The 23,821-nt window shown below is 42.2% G+C and overlaps 1 protein-coding gene across 1 annotated transcript in view; it reads right to left on the bottom strand.

Moving 5' to 3' along the window:
• myo15aa (myosin XVAa) overlaps positions 1-23,821 on the bottom strand; it is a 215,240-nt gene that overhangs the window by 16,147 nt on the left and 175,272 nt on the right. Inside the window, exons 56-60 of the mRNA XM_063059557.1 lie at positions 23,365-23,461; positions 23,031-23,191; positions 21,574-21,707; positions 7,514-7,647; positions 6,390-6,523 (exon numbers count right to left, since the gene is read on the bottom strand). Coding sequence (XP_062915627.1) covers positions 6,390-6,523; positions 7,514-7,647; positions 21,574-21,707; positions 23,031-23,191; positions 23,365-23,461 — 660 coding nt within the window. The remainder of the gene's footprint in view (positions 1-6,389; positions 6,524-7,513; positions 7,648-21,573; positions 21,708-23,030; positions 23,192-23,364; positions 23,462-23,821) is intronic.

Genomic DNA, 23,821 nt, shown 5'->3' on the forward strand with positions numbered 1-23,821 from the left:
TTGACAAGATATAGAGGTTACTTTAGAAATCAAAACCGTTGGGAGACTAAGCCAGGAGATTGACACCATATGACGAGCTTCCAAATAATGAAGTTCCAAAGTCGAGAAAGGTACTTTCATTTATTACAAAACCAGCAAAGGTGAACGATCTTGTGAAAATTAAAAAAAACTAATGAAACTAAATTAGTGATATAGCAATCTTAGCGTTCAAGTCAGCGTAAATAAGCCTTCTAATTACAACATCAGAATTAGTGTTCTATCCATATCTAAGTGGTCTAATAATGATCTAGTTAGAGTTTCAATGACATCGCAAGTAGCGTAACTAAGCGGTCAAACTAAATTAGTATTCAACAAAAAAAAATCACCCCGTGGCTTACCCCCTTCTCAATTAGACTAAACTAAACTAACAAGCGTGAATACTTAACTATACTCATCTGCTTCTGCTAAGTCCCAACCCATGTGACAGTTTTCCAAAATAAACACGCCACAAAATACAATACGGACAGAAAATAGGTACATGGCTCTTACACCTCCCGTCCATGTACTTATCTAAATTTCTCGTAAAAGTTGAAATCGACCCCGCATCCACCACTTGTGCTGGCAGCTCGTTCCACACTCCCACCATCCTCTGAGTGAAAATGTTACCCCTTATGTTCCCCTTAAACATTTTACCTTTCACCTTAACCTATGACCTCTAGATCTTGTCTCACCCAACCTCAGTGGAAAAAGCCTGCTTGCATATACCTTATCTATATCCTTCATAATTTTTTGTACCTCAAACAAATCTCCTCTCAATCTTCCACGTTCTAGGGAACAAAGTCCTAATCTGTTCAACCTTTCCTGATAACTCAGATCCTCCAGACCCATTACGTTCTTGTAAGTTTTCTTGGTACTCTTTCAATCTAATTTACATCTTTCTGGTAGATAGGTGACCGCACATAATACTCCAGATTAGTCCTCATGGATGTCTTATACAATTTCAACATAACATCCCAATTCCTGTACCCAGTACATTGATGTATGAAGGCCAATATGCTAAAGGCTTTCGTTATGGCCCTATCTGCCTGTGACACCACTTTCAATGAATTATGGATCTGTATTCCCAGATCCCTCTGTTCTACTGCACTCCTCAGTGCCCTACTGTGTAAGACCTACCCTGGATGGTCCTCCCAAAGTGTAGCACCTCACACTTGGCTGCCTCAAATGCCACCTGCCACTTGTCCAGCTGGTGCAGATCCCATTCCAAGGTTTGATGATCTCCCTGGCTGCCCACCACACTCCCAATCTTGGTGTCACCCGCAAATTTGCTGATCCACTGTGGGAATGGGGCCCAGGTGAGTTAGTTGCCAATCCACAGGGGTTTCTGAATAATGGGTCTGACGATTATTGGAGCTTTACTCTTGTTTTCTTTCTTTCCCACTTCATGGGAACAGAACCCTGCCAGAACCTGGGGAAGACCGATATTCAGAGGGACCTAATGTCCTTCTAAATTAGAATTAATAATTATCAACAAACAATCCTGGAAATACTCAGTAGGTCAAATGATACTTTTGAAGAGAGAAACAGATATAACATTTCAGGTCAAACATCTCTATTCAGAGCTGAAGTATGAAGAGATCAAAGTTTTAAGATGGTAACAAAAAAGTAAGGGTGAGAAGAATAAAAGGTCATAAAGTGATGGTGGAGAAGATAGGAGACAGTAAATGACAACAGGGATGATATGCAAAACGAAATGGCCCACAGGAAGTGAAAATGGAGAGGCAGGCCCATTGTCTAAAAGTCTTAAACTTATCATAGAGTCAGTGAGGTTGAAATATACCTGATTGAAAGTTTGAATGTTGCTTTTGCAGCTTACATTGAAATTATCGGAACAGCAAGGTAGACAGGGGTCGGTGGATGTGGGATACGGGGAGATGGACAGCGGATGCATTTTCTACAGCTGCGTGAGAAGGGGTGTTGATGATGGGCGAAGGGTGGATTGGGACATTGAGGAGAAATGTTACTTTGCAATGCTTAGAGGATAGCAGCGAATGACATCCTTGCTATGACAGAAATTTAACAGAAAATAAACATGCAATACAGCAAGTAGTTAGAAATTTGAGTTTGCATAATCCCTTTTGCATTTTCTGGGCCTTGTCCTCATCCCTTTCCCTCCCTTCCTGAGAACAGCAGCATTGCAAGATCTACCTTCTCTTTCCTTCCCCTTCCACCAGCCCCAGGAGTTCCAGGGGGATCATTCCTCTCCAGTTTATTCCTCAATCACCACCAACAACTGTCACTTCTGCTATTTCATCTCTTGTTTCACATTGTTTATGAATCCAAATGTACTTCCCATATGAAACAGTTGATTTACTTATTACAGTTCAGAACAGCGTGTATGCTCTTAATGTGATCTCCTCTACAATGGGTGGGCCAAAGACAAATAAGATGATCACCTTATGGAATGAATCCATTCAGTTCATAAATTGAACCCCATATAAGCAGTTCCCCTTCACTTAAATTGTCTTTCCCCACTCTGAAATGAACTCTCTGTCCTTTCCAAAGAGTTCAAGAGAAAGCAGTTTTCTTTTCTGATCAGCCTATTTAACCTTCAACATTCCAAGTCAGGTTCAACACTTCCAGACAACCTATATTTTCAACATTTCAATTTCAGCTTTCCGACATTGCTTTGCTTATTCCTGCCTTCTCCATTTACACTTCTTCCAGTCTGACTTCTTGCTTTTTGCCCAGTTATCACTTCATTTACTCTTGTGTTATTATTCCTCTTGCTCTCTGACTACTTTCCACCTATCAAACATCTTCCCCTTTGTTTTCTACTCCCCTCCCCCCACATTCTTTGTTTCTTAAAACTTCGTAGTCTCCATTTTATCCCAGTTTTGATTTTTAAAAAAGTCATCCTTCTGAAATGTTAGAAGCATGAGAAAATCTGCAGATGCTGAGAATCCAAACAAGACCCCAGAAGAAAGGTCTTGGCCCAAAACGTCGTCTGTTTAGTTATTTCCATAGATGCTGCCTGACCTGCTGAGTTCCTCCAGCATTTTGTGCGTGTTGCTTCTCCATTTACACTTCTTTTAGTCTGACTTCTTGCTTTTTGTCTCATTATCACCTTATTTACTCTTCATTTCATTCCATTTACAAATGCTTGATCTGCCGAGAATTCCTGGTATAAACTTTATAAATACAAAATGCTGTAAGTAATATCAGATTTGCTGAGGCCATCCATGACCAAAGTGTAAAGTCGTTTTGTTCTTCTAAGGAAGACATGCAAAAGATTCACTAGCATGTTGATTTCATTCAGTGCGGATCAGAAATAACATCTCCTCACTGTCAGCCATCACAGGCACACTTCAAGGCTGTGTGCTTAGCCCACTGCTCTACTCTTTCCTCACTAATAACTGGGTGGCTAGGCACAGCTCAAATATCATCTATAAATTCACCGATGACGCAACTGTTGTTGGCAGAATCTCGGATGGTGATGAGGAGGTGTACAGGAGTGAGACAGATGAGCTGTCTGATTGGTGCTGCAACGACAACCTTGCACTCAGCCTCAGTAAGACCGAGGAATTGATTGTGTATTTCCGGAAGGAGGAGTCAGAGGAACATGGAACATGGAGCCTGCAGTGGAAAAAGGTGAGCAGGTTCAAGTCCCTGGACGTCAACTCAGAGGATCTATCCTGGGCCCAACATATTGATGCAATCAGAAGAAGGTACGGCAGTGGCTATACTTCATTAGGAGTTTGAAGAGTTTTGGTATGTTTCTGCAGGTGTACTGTGGAGAGCATTCTGACTGGTATGAAGGCTCCTAGGCACAGGATTGAAACAGGCTGCAGAAGGTTGTAGTCAGATCCATCATTGACGCTTGCCCCCCCCCACCCCCACCAGTAAGGACATCTTCAAAGATTTGTCCCTCAAGAAGGCAGCATCCATCATTGAGGATCCTCACTGAAGGCGTTGTATCTGAATGCGCGTAGAATACGGAATAAGGTGTCTGGAGGACAACTTGCAGCACAGTTGCAGATTGGCAGGTGTGATGTTGGAGGCAACTCTGAATCATGGCTAAAACAATATTACAGCTGGGAGCTTAATGTCCAAGGATACACATTGTGTTGAAAGGATAGGCAAAGGAGGTAAAGTTACTCAGTTGGTAAAAAATGAAATCAAGTCTTTGGAAAGAGTTGACATAGCATTGGAAGGTGTTAAGTTATTGTGGATAGAACTAACGAACTTCAAGGGTAAACAGACACTGATGCAAGTTAAATACAGACCCCCAAACAGTAGTAAGGATATGGCCTACAAACTACAATAGGAGGCAGAAAATGCATGCCAAAAGGGCAATATTGCAATAATCATGGTGTCTTTAATATGCAGGTAGATTGGGAAAATCAGGTTGGTGCTGGATAACTAGAGGGTGAATTTCTGGAGTGCCTATGAGATGGCTTTTTAGAGCAGCTCATGTCTGAGCCCACTAGGGGAACAGCTATTCTGGATTGGGTGTTGTGCAATGAACTGGAATATATCAGAGAGTTTAAGGTAAAAGAACCCTTAGGGGAAAGTAGATCATAATATGATCAAATTCACCCTGAAATTTGAGAAGGAGAAGCTAAAGTCAGATGTATCAGTATTAGAGTGCAGTAAAGGTAATTACAGAGGCATGAGAGAGAAGTTGGCTAGAATAGTTTGGAAAAGAACACTGGCAGGGATGATGGCGGACAGCAATGGCTGGAATTTTTGGAAGCTTTTTGGAAGCTATTTGGAAGGCACAGGATATACACAGCTCAAAGAGGAAGAAGAGAGAAACATGACACAATTGTGTCTAACAAGAGAAGTCAAAACCAACACAAAATCTAAAGAGAGGGCATATGATAGAGCAAAAATTAGTGGGAAGTTAGTGGATTGGGAAGCTTTTAAAAACCAATAAAAGGCAACTAAAACGTCATTAAGAAGGTAAAGATGGAATATGGAAGTAAGCTAGCCAATAATATTAAAGAGGATACCAAAAGTTTCTTTAGATACATAAAGTGTAAAACAGAGGTGAGAATGGATATTGGACCGTTGGAAAAAGATGCTGGAGAGGTAGTAATGGGGACAATGAAATAGCAGATGAACTGAACGAGTATTTTGCATCAGTCTTCACTGTGGGAGACACTAACAGTATGGTGAAAGTTCCAGGTGTCAGGGGCATGAAGTGCACGAAGTTACCATTACTAGAGAGAAGGTTCTTAGGAAACCGAAAGGACTGAAGGTAGATAAGTCAACTGGACCAGACGGTCTACACCTTAGAGTTCTGAAAAAGGTGTCTGAAGAGATTGTTGGAGGCATTAGTATTAATCTTTCAAGAATCACTTGATCCTGAAATGGTTCTGGAAGATTGGAAAATTGCAAATGTCACTCCACTCTTCAAGAAGGGAGAGAGGTAGAAAAAATGAAACTATAGGCCAGTTAGTCTGAACTCAGTGGTTGGGAAGATGTTGGAGTGGATTATTAGGGGTGAGGTCTCAGGGTACTACGGCACATGATAAAATAGGCTGCTGTGCTTTTTTGGCCGAAGAGCTGGTGATAAGGGATGTATGGGTACTCTAGATGCTCTTTTAGCCTCTGCTTGGGAAACCATTAACTGTGTGAGCAAAGGGTATTTGCAGTTAATGGCTGTTTGCATTCAGCCGCTGAGAGACTGGTATTGTGTGGTGCAGCTGAGAGAGTGGTATTGTGTGGCGAGTGACTCACTGTCTAGCTCTCAAGATCTCTCCGCTATCTACAAGGCACGTCACGAGTATGATGGAGAGTGCTCTCTGATAGTCTGGATGAATGCAGGTTCAGCCATGCTGTAGTACACACCATCCAGGTCGAAGCAAACTGCTTCATTGGCATCCTCCACTTAACTCCGTCCACTTGCAAAACAACATTGCTTTAGCATGTTTCAATGTATTATAGAAATTCACTAAGGCTTCTTTGACTGCAGCTCCCAAGTCAACATCCCATGCCACCAAGAAACACAAGGGCGACAAATGCATGCCAACACTTGTATGGACCATATTATCGTGTCTTAGTTCTGTCACTGAAGGATAAATATTTGAACCCTGCATCCAATATCATTGTGAATATGCCTTCATTATTTTCAAGAGTGATTGGGGATGAACAAGCAGTGCTGGTTTTGCCCGAAACATCAACATCCCATAATGACTAATAAAGAAATAAACATTGACAAAACAAATATTTTTGCAAACATTTTCCTAGTTTTGTAATGTGACCTTTGTATATATTACCTGCATGGTTGATTCATTGGATGAGTATGTGAATGGGGGAGTGAATGAGGGATAAACAAGCTGAGTGTGGTGATGTCCTTTGTCTCCGTTGTTTCTAACCGACTGAAATTATCTTTAACTACTCACATGAGTCTCCTCGTCCAAGAAATTGAGTCCATTTTGATTGACAGCTAGAATACAGGGAGCAACTATTGCACTGTTGCTGCTGCTCTGAATGTAGAAGAACGAGGAACCAAACATAGGAAATGCACTCACAAGTCCTGTGGGAATACAGAGAAAGCAGTCACTTGAACAGATCGGACAGATCAGAGATTCAATGGATGGGATTGGTGATCACTGCATGAAAGAATCTGATCTGGACTGAAGACGATTGTTTTCACTTTCCTCCCACTGCTAAAGCCAACAAAATCTTTCTGTCCCAGCCAATCACTGGGAATTGAGAATGATTTTCTTCTACCCAAGTTTTATACATTTTGTGGGAGTTGATCAGGACAATATTGGGTAGAAGAAAATCATTCTCAAGAAAGTCAGTCACAGTCTAGTCTTAGGTGGAGACAGAAGCAGTTTAATGAGATGGGAGTACAAACAGCAAGGAAGGCAATGCTCTTCTTCCATCTTATGGTTCCAATGGCTATAGGAATTCTCCAATACCTTGTCCATGTTGTCATATCTATGGAAGTCTACAGACCACATCGTGGAATTTAATAACATAAAATGTTGGGCATGTGGCCAAGTGGTTAAGGCGTTCGTCTAGTGATCTGAAGGTCGCTAGTTCGAACCTCAGCTGTTACAGCGTGTTTGTGTCCTTGAGCAAGGCACTTAACCACACATTGCTCTAGTGTCTGTGTGAGGAGTGGCGCCCCACACAGACTTCCAATCTACACCTTGTAAGGTATGAAAATGCCCGATGCAGGCCTCTCATGATCTGAGTCAACATTCCCTCCCCCTCCTTCATAAAATGACATCCAAATGCGGAATTGACATCCAAATGCAGAACTGAGTTTATGGATGTTTCTCCCATCCTTCTTACTGAGCAATTTCAGTCCTCTAACCCTTAACAATGGCATGGGATCTTGAAATCAATTGAGCTAGTATTGTTCCATGAATTCCTCTATTCCACATTTTCCACTTAGTGTCCACATTGTAATCAGTGGAGAATCATACAGCTACACCAAGGTCAGTCTTGGTCGAAACTCCTTATCATAAACCAACAGTAAATCATGACCCTCTGTGTGAAACTGGACACTTACCAAGGAACTGCGATCTGGCTTGGTGCGGGCGGAGGGCTTGAACATGTTGGGCATCCTGAGTTATCATACTCAGCCAGGATTGTGGACGCTGATGTTGGTAAATTTGGGTAGGGATATAATCCTGCACCTCACGACTTGGAAAGAAAGAAAGAAACAAAATAAGAATTTATTAAAAAAAGTGGATTATCGTCAACACCAAATTAAGCTACTAGGAGATCTGTAGATCACACAATCTGGACCTTTAGTAAAGTCCCATTATGGTCACCCAAGACTCTGATTTTCCCGTTTATCCTCTGGTAGATGTAACCTTTGATATATAATTTCACCAGCTCAGGAGAATTCAGATGAGGAAATGAGCAGATTTCATTTACTCTAATCTGTGAGTGTATGGGGCTCATTTCTTGACTCTTCAAACTACATCTATGTTCAATGCAAATCAATAGCCCTCCCAAGGAATTGTCTGCAATTAGCAAATCTGGTTTCAGAATCAGAATTAGAATCAGGTTTAGTATCACCGGCATGTGTCGTGAAATTTGTTAACTTAGCAGCAGCAGTTCAATGCAATACATAATATAGAATAAAACAAATAAAATGGATAGGTCTCTATCAGCTTTGCACATCTGGGCACTGCAATTTTTCCCCATTCTCTTATACAAAACTGCCCACACTCTGTCAGATTGCATGGGGATTGTGAGTGAACAGCCCTTTTCAAGTCCAGCCACAAATTCTCAATTGGATTGAGGTCTGGACTCTGACTTGGCCACTCCAGGACATTAACTTTGTTGCTTTTAAGCCATTTCTGTGTAGCTTTGGCTTTATGCTTGGGGTCATTGCCTTGGTGGAAAACAAATCTTCCCCCAAATCACTGTTCTCTTGCAGACTGCATCAGGTTTTCCTCCAGGATTTCCCTATATTTTGTTGCATTCATTTTACCCTCTACTCTCACAAGCCTTCTGTTGTGCCGACAAAATAGCTTTGGCAGGCTATAGTAGTGCAACTTTAGATTGCACTGGATTCTTTTTGATTGATTTTTTTTTGGATCTGGGGCAAGGCCAGGATTTATTGACACTTCCTAATTGTCCCTCAGAAGGTATTGTGATTCGCCTTCTTCCATCACTGTAGGATGGTGAAGACATCTTCCACAATGCTGTTGGGTCAGAGGTTCCAGGATTTAGATTCAGCAGCCATGATGGATCATGTTGGCCAGAAGAAAGTAGTGGATTTGATGAATCAAGGACAGGGGAAGCAGACAAACCAATTGTCTTTGTTTCCCCCCATTCTGTGGACTCTGAACTGGTTCTTGCTCTGGGACAATCTAATCAGAGCAACTGAATGTGAACTCAAGAAGGTTCAGGTAATGGCCTGTAAATCTGAGACCATTCTCAGACAAGTAGCTACTTGTTATGTAAAGGGCGTGGACTCTGAACTGGTTCTTGATCTGGGACAATCTAATCAGAGCAATTGAATGTGGACACAAGAAACTTCAGGTAATGACCTGCTAAATCTGAGACCATCCTCAGAGGAGTAGCTACTTATTATGTAAACTGCCGGACATACCAATGAAGCAATCTGTAATCTTGTTAGACTCTATCTGGATTGCCCCGTTTAACTGGTTTGGACCAGTCGGAGTGTAAAAACATAAATATACAAGGCTGGGGTGGGAAGAACCATGAAACAATGTTGGTCATAGCCCTGTTGATCAGTAAGAAGGTGACCCAGGTAGGTCAGGTGACCTTGAGCCAGTGGGATGGAGATCCACCAGTTCAGTTGATGAGGAACAGTGTAAGACTCAGTATAAGATCCAAATACGCAGGGGGAATAACTCTCCAGCAGCCAGAGACCAACCATTGTGGATAAGGAGGACCCCACGGACATGTGGAGATCGGGACCACGAGAAATGCCTGGCCAGCGTAGACTCCTTTCCCGGTTAATACCTTTTCTCTTCGTTGACTGTTCATGGAGGGTGAGGGATTCTAGTAGCGTGTGCCTCACTGATCATTAATGCAAGGGGTGATTCTTGAAACAAGTGATACTCTTCCCAGTCATGCTGATCTATGACTACGGATGATAGTGTTCCAAGCATCTCCTATCCTCATTATTCTTTGTGGTAGTGTGGATATCGGTGACAAGGCAAGCATAACTCACAGATAGTGTACAGTCAACCTAGGCAAGAAAGATCTTTGACAAGTAGAGCTCCCCTTTGTACACTGTGGGACCAGAGCCTTTTCAAAGTTCAAAGGCAAATTTATTATCGAAGTATATATTTGTCACAATATACAACCCTGAGATTCATTTTTCTTGTGGGCATTCAGAATAGAACAAAGAAACACAATGGAATCAGTGAAACTGTACACACAAAGACTGACAAACACCCAATGTGCAGAAGATGATAATCTGCAAATACAGAAAAAAAGTAAATAAATGGCACTGAGAACATAATTTGTCAAATCCTTGAAAGTGAGTCCATAGGTTGTGGATTCTGTTCAATGTCAAGGTGAGTGAAGTTATCCATGCTGTTTCAGGAGCCTATTGGTTGAAGAGTAATACCTGTTCCAGAACCAGGTGATATGGAACCTAAGACTTCCTGTACCTCTTTCCTGATGGCAGCAGTGAGAAGAGAGCATGGCCTGGATGGTGGGGTCTTTGTTGATGGGTGCTGCTCTCTTGTTGCAGTGCTCATTGGAGATGTGCTCATTTGTAGGGAGATCTTTGTCTATGATGGACTAGGCTGCAGTTTTTTCCATTCTTGGACATTGGTATTTCGATACCAGGCAGTGATGCAACCAGTCAGGATACTCTCCAATGTGCATCTGTAGAAGTTTGTCAATGTTTTGGATGACATGCCGAATGTGTGCAAACCTCTGTGAAAGTAGAGGCACTGCTGTACCTTCTTCGTGATAGCACTTTGTGCCAGTCTCAGAACAGGTTCTCTGATATAATAAAACCAAGGAATTTAAAGTTACTGACCCTCTCCCATAATGAGGACTGACTCATGGACCTCTGGTTTCTTCTTCCTGTAGTCACTAATCAGCTCTTTGGTGCTGATGACTTTGAGTGAGAGGTTGAGATTGTTGTAGCACCCTTCAGCCAGATTTTCGATCTCCCTCCTATATACGGATTCACCGCCACCTTGGATTTGGCCGACAGCAGTCGTGCTGTCAGCAAACTGAAATATGGCTTTGGAGTTGTACTTAGCCTCACAGTCATGGGTATAAAGCGAGTAGAGCAGGGGGCTAAACACACAGCTCTGTGCTGATGGTGATTGTGGAGGAGCTGTTTTTGCCAATTCGTACAGTCTGGGGAAATTGAGGACCCAGTTACACAAGGAGGTATCGCGGCCTAGTTCTTAGAGCTTGTGGATTAGCTTTGAGGGATGATTGTGTTAAATATTGAGCAGTAGTCAATGAAGAGCATCATGATGTATGTATCACCGTTGTCCAGATGTTCCAGAGCTGAGTGATGAGCCAATGAAATAGCATCTGTTGTGATGCTAAGCAAACTGGGGTGGATCCAAGCCACTCCTCAGGCAGGAGATGATGTGCCTCATGACTGACCTCTCAAAGCACCTCATCACAGTGGATGAAAGTGCTACTGGTTGATCGTCATTGCGGCTACTTGGCATACCAAAAAAAGATAAGGATGCAAGCAAAGGACTTTAGGATGACATTTGCTATTGCTCAGTTATTTTACTAATTCTGAAATATTATTGACCTTCAATGCATAGATTCTATTGGCTGTTAACACTTGTATTATTGTGGTGAGATTGGTGATTGATTATACAAATAAGGAATTTGAACATGCACAAGGTTATCAATTAGTCAATCTCTGTATCCACCTCAGTCAATTTCTGTATAAAAGAGGTATGTCTTTGTTCAAACTTTAGGACAGAGGTGTGTCAGGGGTCACTTCCCCTTCCCCTTCCCCTCACCACTGTCAAGTTCTATTGCTGCAGCAAGATAAGGAACTGTCTATCCAAGGAGGGGTCCCGGCTCTGTGTTCCATGTTCCTGGCTCTCCCTCGACCAAGGCTCTGCTTTCCTGTCTCCCTTGACCAAGGCTCTGCATTCCTGTCTCTCCCTCGACCAAGTCAAGGCTTCGAGGTCTCATCCAGTCCTAGCCATGTCCAAGAACCTTGTCCTGTCCACGCCACGGCTTTGTGTTCTCGTCTTGTCCATGTGTCTTGCCCAGCCCAGGAGTACCTTGCCCAGCATGGTGTTGGGGTTCCCTCGCCCTGTGCTGGGGTTCCCTTGTCTTGTCCAGGAGTCTCACGTCCAGTCCTCTTGCCACTCCTCATCCTGGAGCCACGTCTTGTCCTCGCCTAGTTCTGGAGTCTGAGCCCGAGTCAAGTCCCAGGTTCTGGGTCCTTGCCCAATCTCTGGCTCGGAGTCCATACCCAAGCCTCAAAGAACCCGAGCCTCACCATCTCCTCGCCTAAAGTGTGAGTGAGGATTGAGTGCAAGTTTTCAGAGATCAGCTATTTGGTGACAATAGTAGAAGTTACAGTTTTGGAGGTAAGATTCCAGGCAAGTGATTGAAATGTATTTTGTAGATGGTACACTGTACATCCTAGTGGTGGGAATGAATGTTTAGAGTGGTGGATGATATTCTAATAAAGCAAGCAGTTTTGTCCCTGATTGTACAGAGCTGCTTGCGTGTTGTTGGACTTTCACTCATCTAGGCAAGTTGATAGTATTCCATCACACTTCCGATGAGCGTCATGTACAGATTTTAGGATATCTTGAGGTGAGTCACTCTTGCAGGATATACAGCTCTTGACTTGTTCTTCTAGCCACAGAATTTATGCCTTAGTATTGTCTTACTGTGGCTGTGTATAAACAGGGACTTGCTTCATTTGTGGAGGAGTTGCGGATGGAACTGAGCATTGTGCACATGTCAGTGAACATCCCCACTTCTGACTTCTCAATGGAAGGAACAGAGCAACTGAAGACAGCCTGGCCTAGGACATGGTCTTAGGAACTTAGAGTCACAGTCAGGTTTATTGTGACATAACATTTGTTGTTTTGCAGCAGCAGAATAAAAACATAAAATGACCAAAATAAATAAATAGCGGAAAAAAAGGAATAATGAGATAGTGTTCATAGACAGTTCGGAAATTGATGATGGAAGGTAAGAAACTGTTCTTGAAGCACTGAGTATGTGTCTTCAGGCTCCTGTGTCTCCTCCTTGATGGTAACAATGAAAAGAGGGCATGTTCTGGATGGCGAGGATCTTAGGTGATGGATGCCGCCTTCTTGATGCACAGCCTCGTGAAGATGTCGTCAATAGAGGGGAGTGTTGTGCCCGTGCAGGAGTTGATCGAGTTTACAGCCTTCTGCAGCCTCTTGTGGACCTGTGCATTGGAGGCTCCATATCAGCCTGTGACACAGCCAGTCAGAATGCTCTCCACTGCACATCTTCAGAAATCTGCATTCTTTTTGATAACATACCAATCACATCAAATACAAAATGAAGTAGAGCTGCCAGTGTTCCTTCTTTGTGATTGCATCATTGTGTTTGGTCCAGAACAGATCCTTGGCAAAGCTGACATCCAGAATCTAAAGCTGCTCAACCTTTCCACCACTGACTTTTGTGTACTCTCTCAACTTCCCTTTCCTGAAGTCCACGATCCATCTCTTGATCTAGCTGACTTTGAGTGCAAGGTTGTTGTGGTGATACTACTTCATCCAGCCGATCTATCTCACTCCTCATCACCATCTGAGATTCTGTTGGAAACAATGGTGTCATCAGTGAACTTATAGATGGTGTTTGAGCTGTGCCTAGCCCACAGTTATGAGTATAGAAAGAGTAGAGCAGTGGGCTAAGCTCGCATCCTTGAGGATTGTGATTGTGAGTGAGAAGGAGGTGTTACCTCTAATCCATACTGGTATCACAATGAGGCAGTTGAGGATCCATCTGCAGAGGGAGGTACAGAGGCCCAGGATTTGAAGTTTGGTGATTAATACTGAGAGGATGATAACACTGAATGCTGAGTGTAATTGATCAACAGCAGCCTGACATATGTTTTGCTGTTGTCCAGGTGCTCCAAAGCAGAGTGGAGAGCCAGTGAGACTGCATTTTCTGCAAAACTGTTGTAGTGGTAGGTGAATTGCCAGGGGTCTAAGTCCTTCTTGCTAAGAGAGAAACTAATTCTAGTCATAACCAATCTCTCAAAGCACTTCATTATAGTAGATGTGACTGACACCAGTCAATAGTCTTTGAGGAAGCTCACCTTCTCACCTTGCTCTTCGTGGGTACTGGTATGAACTTCTACAGTGAAATATGGGGATGGAATTACTGACCACTAGCTACAAAATGTATCCTCTTTTGTGTAAGATGATTCCATTCATTGGTATGTTTTCCCCTTGTTACTCAATGATACAAGTTTTACCAGAGTTCACAGGTGTTATACTCATTTAACAGCACTGTCAACATTACTTCTAACACTCTGTGAATGATAGAAAGCAGGCTGATCGGTGGTGATTAACTGGAAACAATTTTTTCCATTTTTTTTCCTGAATAGGACATGCCTGTGAATTTTCCATATTATTGGGTAAATAGCTGTGTTATGACCGTACTGGAACAGTTTGGTTAGAGGCATAGGATGTTCAGCAAAACAAGTCATCTGGGTCTATGCTATTAGCAGTTTCCTGGTATAATTTAGAGTGAAAAGTATTCTTTGATTATTGCATTTTCTAATGGTTGTAACTTTATGAAGAAGCTGAGTTGGCTTGTCCTGTCAACAATTATAGCATACAGCATTGCAAATTCTTTGTCTTTTGACTTCTACTTGCTGGACTCACTCATTGAGAATGGTCTTCAATAGCTTCCGTATTTGATTGTCCAGCTTCATCGACATGGGGACATTAGAGGACTGCACAACTTTAAATGATCTATTAGTTGTGGGATTGCTTTTTTTAGTCTAAGGGTTGTGCCCATTGTTTAGCATGCAGAGTCTCACAAGGTTAGCATTTCCTCCTTTGACAGTCCGGGTCTGGTCCTGGCAGACACTTCATTGAACACAATGGACCCCATGGCTCGATATCAATGCTGTATGCCAGGCAAAGAGGTAACAGCTGTGGCTGGAATAAAATTCTGCTGTGCTTATGACACATCGATTCACAGTTTTAATCTGCCAAATTTGTTCCTTTTAGCATTTTACTTGGAGGATGTCCTCAGTGTGGTTTATTTCTATGTAACTGTGTAAATAAATGCAATATGCAGAGCAAGTTTCTTGCTGCTGAAGTTAGAATAAACATCCTTGCTTGAAGCTTCTGTATTCTGCTGTTATTACAGTAAACAGAGCTTACATGAAGTCCAGCAGCTAAAGTCTACCGTAGAATACATTTAGCTGGTAACATGGGATGTTAAAAAGAAATAAATCTGACTCTTATCTTTAAGAGCAGCATTTATCTTATGGAGTCAAAGCCCCATAGCTGGAAGGAACAACACCAGAAAGAGCAGGAAATGTATTCCGAAGGTTTAACTTCTGAACGTAAGCTCTGTAAGGCCAATTGAAGGTTTGAACAGAGGCAGGCGGGGAGTACAGTAGGCAGCTATGTTGTCTTGGTAAACAGCATGTGTGTTTTTAAAAATGCACCAACTGTATTTTAAGGAAAGCAAGGAAGGTGGCATAAATCTGCAATTGGTCACATATGTCAAGATAAAAGTGCAAACACAAAGGAGAAGAGTGAAAGTAAAACAAGATCAGAACTGGAAAACTTAACGCCAGTCAGCATCTGAGAAAGAGTCACAGACCTGAAATGTCAATTGTTTTTTTTTCCATAGGAGCCACCTGATCTACTGAGTTTTCCAGCATTTTCTGTTTTTGTAGGAGACTAGAATATTGCAACATCGCTTTGATGGGAAAAGAAAGTAAACAGCAGTTCAAGCTTGAGCGTACTTCACGGGAAGTCTGGGCCAGTATGCAAAGCATACAAATCATTCACATCCTACAGGCTAATCCTTTCCTTGTGCTGGTAGACTGAGCTGAAAGTGTGAAGACATTGAATGCTCAAGGAGGGAATGGAAGGAAGCAGTCTTCTTGGCAGAACTCAGCTTTTGTTGTCAGAGGTAGTTCACGGGTTAGAATAAGACTTCAAACCTGAGTCATTGAGATCATGGAGAGTTATAAAGCCTGCATAACTCAATCAAAAACTAGGAGAAACCATGAATGATTATACCATGGCATACAAAAACATATCAAGGTATTGCATCTTTGGGGAACATTTAGATCTTGCACTTGGAGGTAAGCTGGTAAGCACAAAAAGCCTAATGCCTGATGTTGGATGTAGGATGGCGAAATTCATGGAAAAGGGAGACAAGAAGGCCAGAAATTTGCCGTGAATCAGAGTTAATGGTAATTTACAAGGGAAGGACAACTCCCAAAAACATGAATAACATCATTATAAGTGGTGCCATTCATTTTTATAGATGTGTTTGTAGGCAGTTTTCCATACCATTCTTCTTTTAAAAAGTACCTGTACAATTTTACTTTGAGTAACATACTCATACCACTTATATAGAAACATAGAAACATAGAAAATAGGTGCAGGAGTAGGCCATTCGGCCCTTCGAGCCTGCACCGCCATTTATTATGATCATGGCTGATCATCCAACTCAGAACCCAGCCTTCCCTCCATACCCCCTGACCCCTGTAGCCACAAGGGCCATATCTAACTTCCTTTTAAACATAGCTAATGAACTGGCCTCAACAGTTTGCTGTGGCAGAGAATTCCACAGATTCACCACTCTCTGTGTGAAGAAGTTTTTCCTAATCTCGGTCCTAAAAGGCTTCCCCTCTATCCTCAAACTGTGACCCCTCGTTCTGGACCTCCCCAACATCGGGAACAATCTTCCCGCATCTAGCCTGTCCAATCCCTTTAGGATCTTATACGTTTCAATCAGATCCCCCCCTCAATCTTCTAAATTCCAACGAGTACAAGCCCAGTTCATCCAGTCTTTCTTCATATGAAAGACCTGCCATCCCAGGAATCAATCTGGTGAACCTTCTTTGTACTCCCTCTATGGCAAAGATGTCTTTCCTCAGATTAGGGGACCAAAACTGCACACAATGCTCCAGGTGTGGTCTCACCAAGGCCTTGTACAACTGCAGTAGTACCTCCCTGCTCCTGTACTCGAATCCTCTCGCTATAAATGCCAGCATACCGTTCGCCTTTTTCACCGCCTGCTGTACCTGCATGCCCACTTTCAATGACTGGTGTATAATGACACCCAGGTCTCGTTGCACCTCCCCTTTTCCTAATCGGCCACCATTCAGATAATGATCTGTTTTCCTATTTTTGCCACCAAAGTGGATAACTTCACATTTATCCACATTAAATTGCATCTGCCATGAGTTTGCCCACTCACCCAACCTATCCAAGTCTTACCACATACACTGCAGTGTGAGGCGACAAGATATTATGGCCATAATCTGGAATGATAAAAAAACCCTGGAGATGAGATTTAACAGGGTCAATTTTAGGATTTATTCAAACTGTTGGTAGGCTTGGGACAATTTCAACGTAGAGTGTGCTAGGATGTTGTGGACTATACTGAGCAGCCAGTGATAAAACTGCAGACTAATTGGGGAGAACTTTTGATTGATAAAATTACTGTTCTGTACTATTTCTTGATTATTGGATTTTGGAAATAGCAGTTCCAGTTTCACACCAGAAATTGTGGACAACGATTTCCCAGTACACCTATTGAACAACTAAAGTACTAAAGCAGGTCTACAAATTCACGTTAGAAGATAAACAGGCTTTGACAAGTATCTAAGTGCCGATTTACAACCATTTAATGATATGATCACAGATCTAACCGAAGACCAATAGGTATTCCCAGCATTCTCAGAAGAAAGGATGGCAGATCAACTACATACCACATATGCTGGAACCATCATTTGTCAGGCCATGGTCAAGAGGTTTGTATTGTTGCCTAAACCTTAATACAGAGTTGGAGGAACCTGTGCCAATGTATACAGTTTGCTGGTAATGCAAAACAATAAAATTTAAGGTAGCATTAAGATCACAAAAAAACAACTGACTTTTTTAACAGGTTCGTGAGACTATTGCCAAAAAAGGAACAATCTGTAATTGTATTCATCACTGTACAATAAGTATTAATTGAAATTAGACATGCAGGTATTAGAGAGTAGAATGTACTATTTTAGAGTAGAAGTGGACTTTTGGTGTGCTGTACTGGGTTTCACTATCCAGACTGGTTGCATCGTGGTCTGGTTTGGCAATTCAAATGTGCAGAAATATAAAGAGTGGCAGAGAGTAGTGAACTCTGCCCAATACAGCATGGACACAACCCTCCACGCCACAGTTAGCATCTACAGGAGATGTTGCTTCAAGAAGGCAACATCCTTCATCAAACATCCCCACCATGCCACCTTTTCACAGCCACCATCAGACAAAAGTTTGAAGGCCAACACCACCAGTTCAAGAACAGCCATTTCCCTTCAACCATTCAGTTCTGTATCCAACAGCAAAACCCTTAGCACTACAGTTTAGTAACACTGTGACCACTTTGACCATTTTGCACTAAAATGGACTTTATTTTTCCTGTTATTATTTTTTTCCTTGTAAAAATTATGTGTAATTTCTATTTAATTTATATTTTTCTTGTGGATGTTGCTACGTGCCCGTGAAGCTGCTGGAAGCAAGTTTTTCTTTGAGCGTATACATACATTTTTTTGTGCATATCACAATAATCTCGACTCCAGACTTTGACAATGACTCTGCATAGATTAACAGCAGAATTAGTGTCTGACAGTGGACTATGATTCACTTTGTACTTACTTGACTGTTTATGGGATGCAAAGGAACCAAATATCAAACCTGTATCGTCCTGCTTCCAAAGATGCCTTGAAGTGGCAAGTGTTACGAGTATTTTCTAACTTCACAATGAATTATCAATTTACTAACTACTTATATAGATATGGCATGACACTATACTTTGTTGCTGATGTTTCTTGAGCAAAGTTGTTAACGCACTGTTGTCTTCATACATGATGGGGCTTTGTCCAACTTGACTTGGACAGGAGAGTAGTGAGGAAATAAAAGAAGCAAAAGTCAAAGTTGAGTTTATTGTCACATGCACAAGTATGTAGATGTGCAGGTGCAGTGAAAAACTTATTTGCAGAAGCATCACAGACACATTATATCATATAAGCAGCATTTATGAGAAAATCATAAATTCATCACTATACCAGAAGATATAGGAGTAGAGTTAAGCCACTCAGCCCATTCAGTCTGCTCCACCATTCGATCATTTTTCCCACTCAACCCCATTTATATGCCTTCTGCTTGTAACCTTTGACACCCTTCCTAATCAAGAACCTATCAACCTTCACTTTAAATGTAGCCAATAATTTGGTCTCCCCAACACTCTGTGGCAAAGAATTCCACAGAATCATCTCTCTCTGGTTAAAGAAGTTCCTCTCATCTCTGTGCTAAAGGGATGTCCTTCTATTCTGGGGCTGTGGCCTCTGGTCCTAGACTCTCTCACTGGAAAAACCTTTTCCTTAGCAGCACTTCTGACACATGACTGTCTTGAATTTGTGGCGTGTTGCTTGTGCTTTCCTCAGTGAAGACTGACACAAATTACTTATACAGTTCATCCGTTATTTCTTTGTTTCCTTTTACAACTTAAGCAGCATCATTTTCCAGCAGTCCAGCATCCACTTTTGCGTTTCTTTTCCTTTACACTCTTGACATCCTCTTTTATGTTATTGATTAGCTTACCTTCATGTTTCACCTTTTCTCCCGACACTGCTTTTTTAGCTGCCTTCTGTTGGTTTCTAAAGTCTTCCCAATTCCTAGCTCCCTGCTAACTTTGCAATATTGTATAGTGTCTCTTTTGTTTTTATGGTGCCTTTGACTTTCCTTGTCTCTCTCTAGAATGCTTCTTCTTTGGGATGAACTTATCCTCTGCAGCTTCCAAATTGCTCCCAGAAACTCTAGCCATTGTTGCTCAACCATCGTCCCAGCTAGTGTCCCCGTCAAATCAAAACCATCCTGTAGACTTTCCACAAATTCCTTCTTTTGGGACTAAGTGCTAACCTGATTTTCCCAGTTTACCTGCATATTGAAGTCCTCCATGGCCACAATAATATGGCCCTTTTAACATGCCTTTTCTATTTCCTGTTGTAATTTGTACAACTACTATTCAGAGACTTCTATATAACTTCCATCAGGGTCTTTTTACCTTTACATTTTCTTAACTCTACCCACAAGCATTCTACACCCTGTGATCCTGTGTCACTTCTTGCTAAAGATTTGATTTCATTTTCACCAGCAGAGCCAGTCCAGAGCCTCTAGTCACCCGCCTGTCTCATCCTCCAAGCTGTGATCTTCTTTCAACCATGATGCCAATATCTAACTGAGCTGTAAACTCATCTGCCTTGTTTTGGATACTACATGCAAATATAACACCTACAGTCCTGTATTCACCATTCCTCTTCTCTGTGTTGCCTGAAATTAAACTCTTATCCCTTTCCAAACTTTTTGTGTTATTTTTCATTCTAGAAACATCAGTAACCTATCCTGTGCTCAGCTTCTCTTTTACTTTATCCGTTTTTTTCCGATATGCTGAACCCAACCCCTACTCTATCCAAAGCCTCAGATATGTGTTCGATTGGTACTCTGGTTCCAGCATAGTTCAGGTGGAGCCATCTCAGCAGAACAGCTTCCTCCTTCACCAGTACTAGCGCCAACGTCCCATGAATTCAAACCCACTTCTCCCACACCAATCACTGAGCCACATATTTAACTCTCTAATCTTATTGACTCTTCGCCTATTTGTACATGGCTCAGGTAGCAATTCAGAGATGATCATCTTTTTGGTTCTGCTTTTTAATTTAGTTCTTAGCTTAAATTCCCTTAGCAAAAACTCTTTCCTTGTTCTTCTTGTGTCATTGGTACCCACATGGAACAGGACAACTGGATCTTTCCCCTGACTCTCCAAATTCCTCTGCAGGTCAGATGAGATGTTCCAAACCCAGACAGCCGGCTGGCAACAGATTCATCTGAACACTTAACCCTTGAGACAGAGAATTGTGTCTATTCACTTGACTGTACTATTTCCAATTACAGCAACATTTCTCGTCTCTCTCCCTCCTTGAATGACTCCCTGAACCACGGTGCCATGGTTAGATTGATCAACCTTCCAACAGCCTCCACTCTTGTCCACACAGGGAGCTAGAACTCAGACCTGTTGGACTAGACTAAGGGCAGAGGCTTTCTCCAACATTATTTCAGATTCCCTTATCTGCCTCACTCACAGTCACACCCTCTTGCCCCTGACCACAGACTGATCTTAATCATTTATAATCATAAATTATACGCAACTTTTACAAGAAAACACAACTAGAACATAAAGAAAGTTCAATTTTAGAGCAAGATAGTGAATGTGGTCACAATGTTGCTAAACTGCAGTAATTAGGATTTTACTGGTTGGTTCAAGAATCAAATGTTGAAAGGAAGCAGCTTTTCTTGTACTTTAGACCCAAAAGGCAATGTTTTGTTTATTCTAGTTGGAAAAGTCTCCAAATTTTTGCTCTAGGCCTTGCAGGATCTATTTATCAACTTGCAAATTCATCTCCATGAGACATGGTCTGAGGTCAAGATTGTGCCTGTTGCTTCAACAAATGTTCCAGCTGACTTGTCTACAGGTAAAGTTTTCAGAAAGCTAATAAGACGTTATGAATCTGTGGCTTCATATCTTCCAATGTACCTCTGGAGATCCCTAATCATCTATCTAAACCTCCCAAATACAGAGCACTAAGACTGTAGCAAGCACAGGAACAATAACTGAACAGGCTGCAGGTAGCATTCCACCCTGATGTGGATATAATTGTCATTCTTTTAGTCTCACTGAGCCTAAACCCTGGAACTGCATAACCAATGGAACTTCCGAAAGCACTCAGGTGGTTGAGGAAGATTGTCATCATCACCATTTCAAGAACCAATTAGGTGTGGTTAATAAATGTCACCTTCACTAGAAGTGCAATCCTGAACATGGACAAGAAGATGCTTTCTGTAATGGACTCACATGGTGGGAAGATAGAGACTGTCCTTTGCCCGGTGTTGCAGAGCTGCCAGTTTTGACACTTGCTGGAGTTTACTGTCACTGATCATCTCCTGACTCAGAACATGAAAGAGCCCCTTCACGTAATCTGCAACAATCTGGGTTGGAAAGCAGACGTATATTTGTGATAGAACATAGAGCATAGAAAATCTACAGCACATTACAGGCCCTTCCGCCCACAATGTTGTGCTGACCACGTAACCTACTCTCGAAGCTGCCTAGAATTACCCTGCCGCATAGCCCTCTATAGCTGACTAATACACCGAACAAATCCCATTCTGAGAGGCTGGGGTTAATTTACTTACATGTCATTTCCACCTATTATTGCCTTAGATCCACTAGTATTTGGCCTGTCCCCTAAAATCCTCACTAATTTTTATAGGTGCACCGTAGAAAGCATTCTTCTAGGGTGCATCACAACCTGGTATGGAAGTTGTCCTGTCCAAGACCGGAAGAAGCTGCAGAAGATCGTGAACATGGCGCAGCACATCACACAAACCAATCTTCTGTCCTTGGACTCACTTTACACCGCACGCTGTCGGAGCAGTGCTGCCAGGATAATCAAGGACACGACCCACCCAGCCAACACACTTTTCATCCCTCTTCCCTCCAGGAGAAGGCTCAGGAGCTTGGAGACTCATACGGCCAGATTTGGGAACAGCTTCTTTCCAACTGTGATAAGACTGCTGAACGGATCCTGACGGATCCTGACCCGGATCATTTTTTTTTGCACTACCTTACTTTCCCTTTTCTATTTTCTATTTATAATTTATAATTTAAATTTTTACTATTTACTATTGATTTGTACTCCAGGGAGCGCGAAGCACAGAATCAAATATCGCTGTGATGATTGTAGGCTCTAGTATCAATTGTTTGGCGACAATAAAGTGAAGTATTGCAAACTAGTTGATTAGTGACCTAGGGAACACAAGGAACTAAAGTTATTGAGCTTGTGAATACTAGATCCCACAACTGGTGAGCTTAGGAACTCCAGGGCCCAGAATTGGCAACTTGGGAACACAGGTACAGAAGCCATTGAGCACTGAGCTGAGGAAAAGCCTGTTTTCAGCTTTGCTTCAGTAACAGCTTGGGATTCATGCTCTCAATGCCTGTCCTTGTGAGGGAGTCTTGGTATGTAATAAGCACACAGTGGAGGTTAGCAACTGGCTCGAATGAGAAGTGGGAAGAGTGGCAAATACCAGATTACAGTACTGCTACTGTTCCGGGCTGCATTGCGAAACCACTCACTGAAGGGGGGAGAACGAGATCCATTTTGTTTTGACACCACCATCTTACACTTATTTGAAATCATCCCTTTTTTCAATCTAGGTCAGAATTCATTCAACACTGCAGTGTTAATTGTCCCTCTTCATAACAAGCAGGCAGACACAGCTTGTTGATTATCACAGTATCTTGCGTACCTGGTTATAATGCACAGTTACACATAACTCATTTTCATATTTCAGAGGCTGAATCCAGAGGACACGTCGGAAACAGAAGGTGAAGTTTGGATCGTCTTGTTCTGTCGCTGCAGCCACATCGAGGATATAATCCTTCTTGCTGAGTGGTTGCACATTTTTCCCTGGAACAAAAATTGGAAAATACCACAAGAGACTGTAGCGTATAATCCAATCACTCTCACCATTTTCACATGCTTGCCATTCATGTAAATACGCTATTCTTTTCTTCCCCTTTTACTGTATTCACATTGCCCTGCCTTACAGACGTGCCAAAATTGGCACTTAAAGCAAATACCTCTATTGGTGATGACAAAAATAGAATATTCCTCAGCAGCCTCTGGGTTCTGCAGTCCCATTTCAGTACACACGTCTTCAATCACGTCTGCCACAACCTGGATCAGAACAAAAAGAAAAGCATCATCACCAGCATTATTTCTAAAGTAAATCACAACAGCAGTTTCATGACTCTTTCCAGCAGGGGAGAGAGAGCTAGGAAGGACGAGAGAGGAAAGAAGGAAGAGAAAAATGGAGGAGAGAGAGAGAGAGAGGGGGAGAAAGTAAAAAGGGGAAAGAGAGAAAGCAGGTGAGGGGGAGGGAGAGAGAGGGGGAGGGAGAGAGAGAGGGGGAGGGAGAGAGAGAGAAATGAGTGAGGACATCATTAAGGACCCCCATCGCCCAGGTCATGCTGTCTTCTCATTGTTACCATCAGAGAGAAAGCAGAGAAACCTGAAGACACACATTCAACATTTTAG

This window comes from Mobula hypostoma, chromosome 9 (genome assembly GCF_963921235.1).
Source record: "Mobula hypostoma chromosome 9, sMobHyp1.1, whole genome shotgun sequence".
Lineage (NCBI taxonomy): Eukaryota > Metazoa > Chordata > Chondrichthyes > Myliobatiformes > Myliobatidae > Mobula > Mobula hypostoma.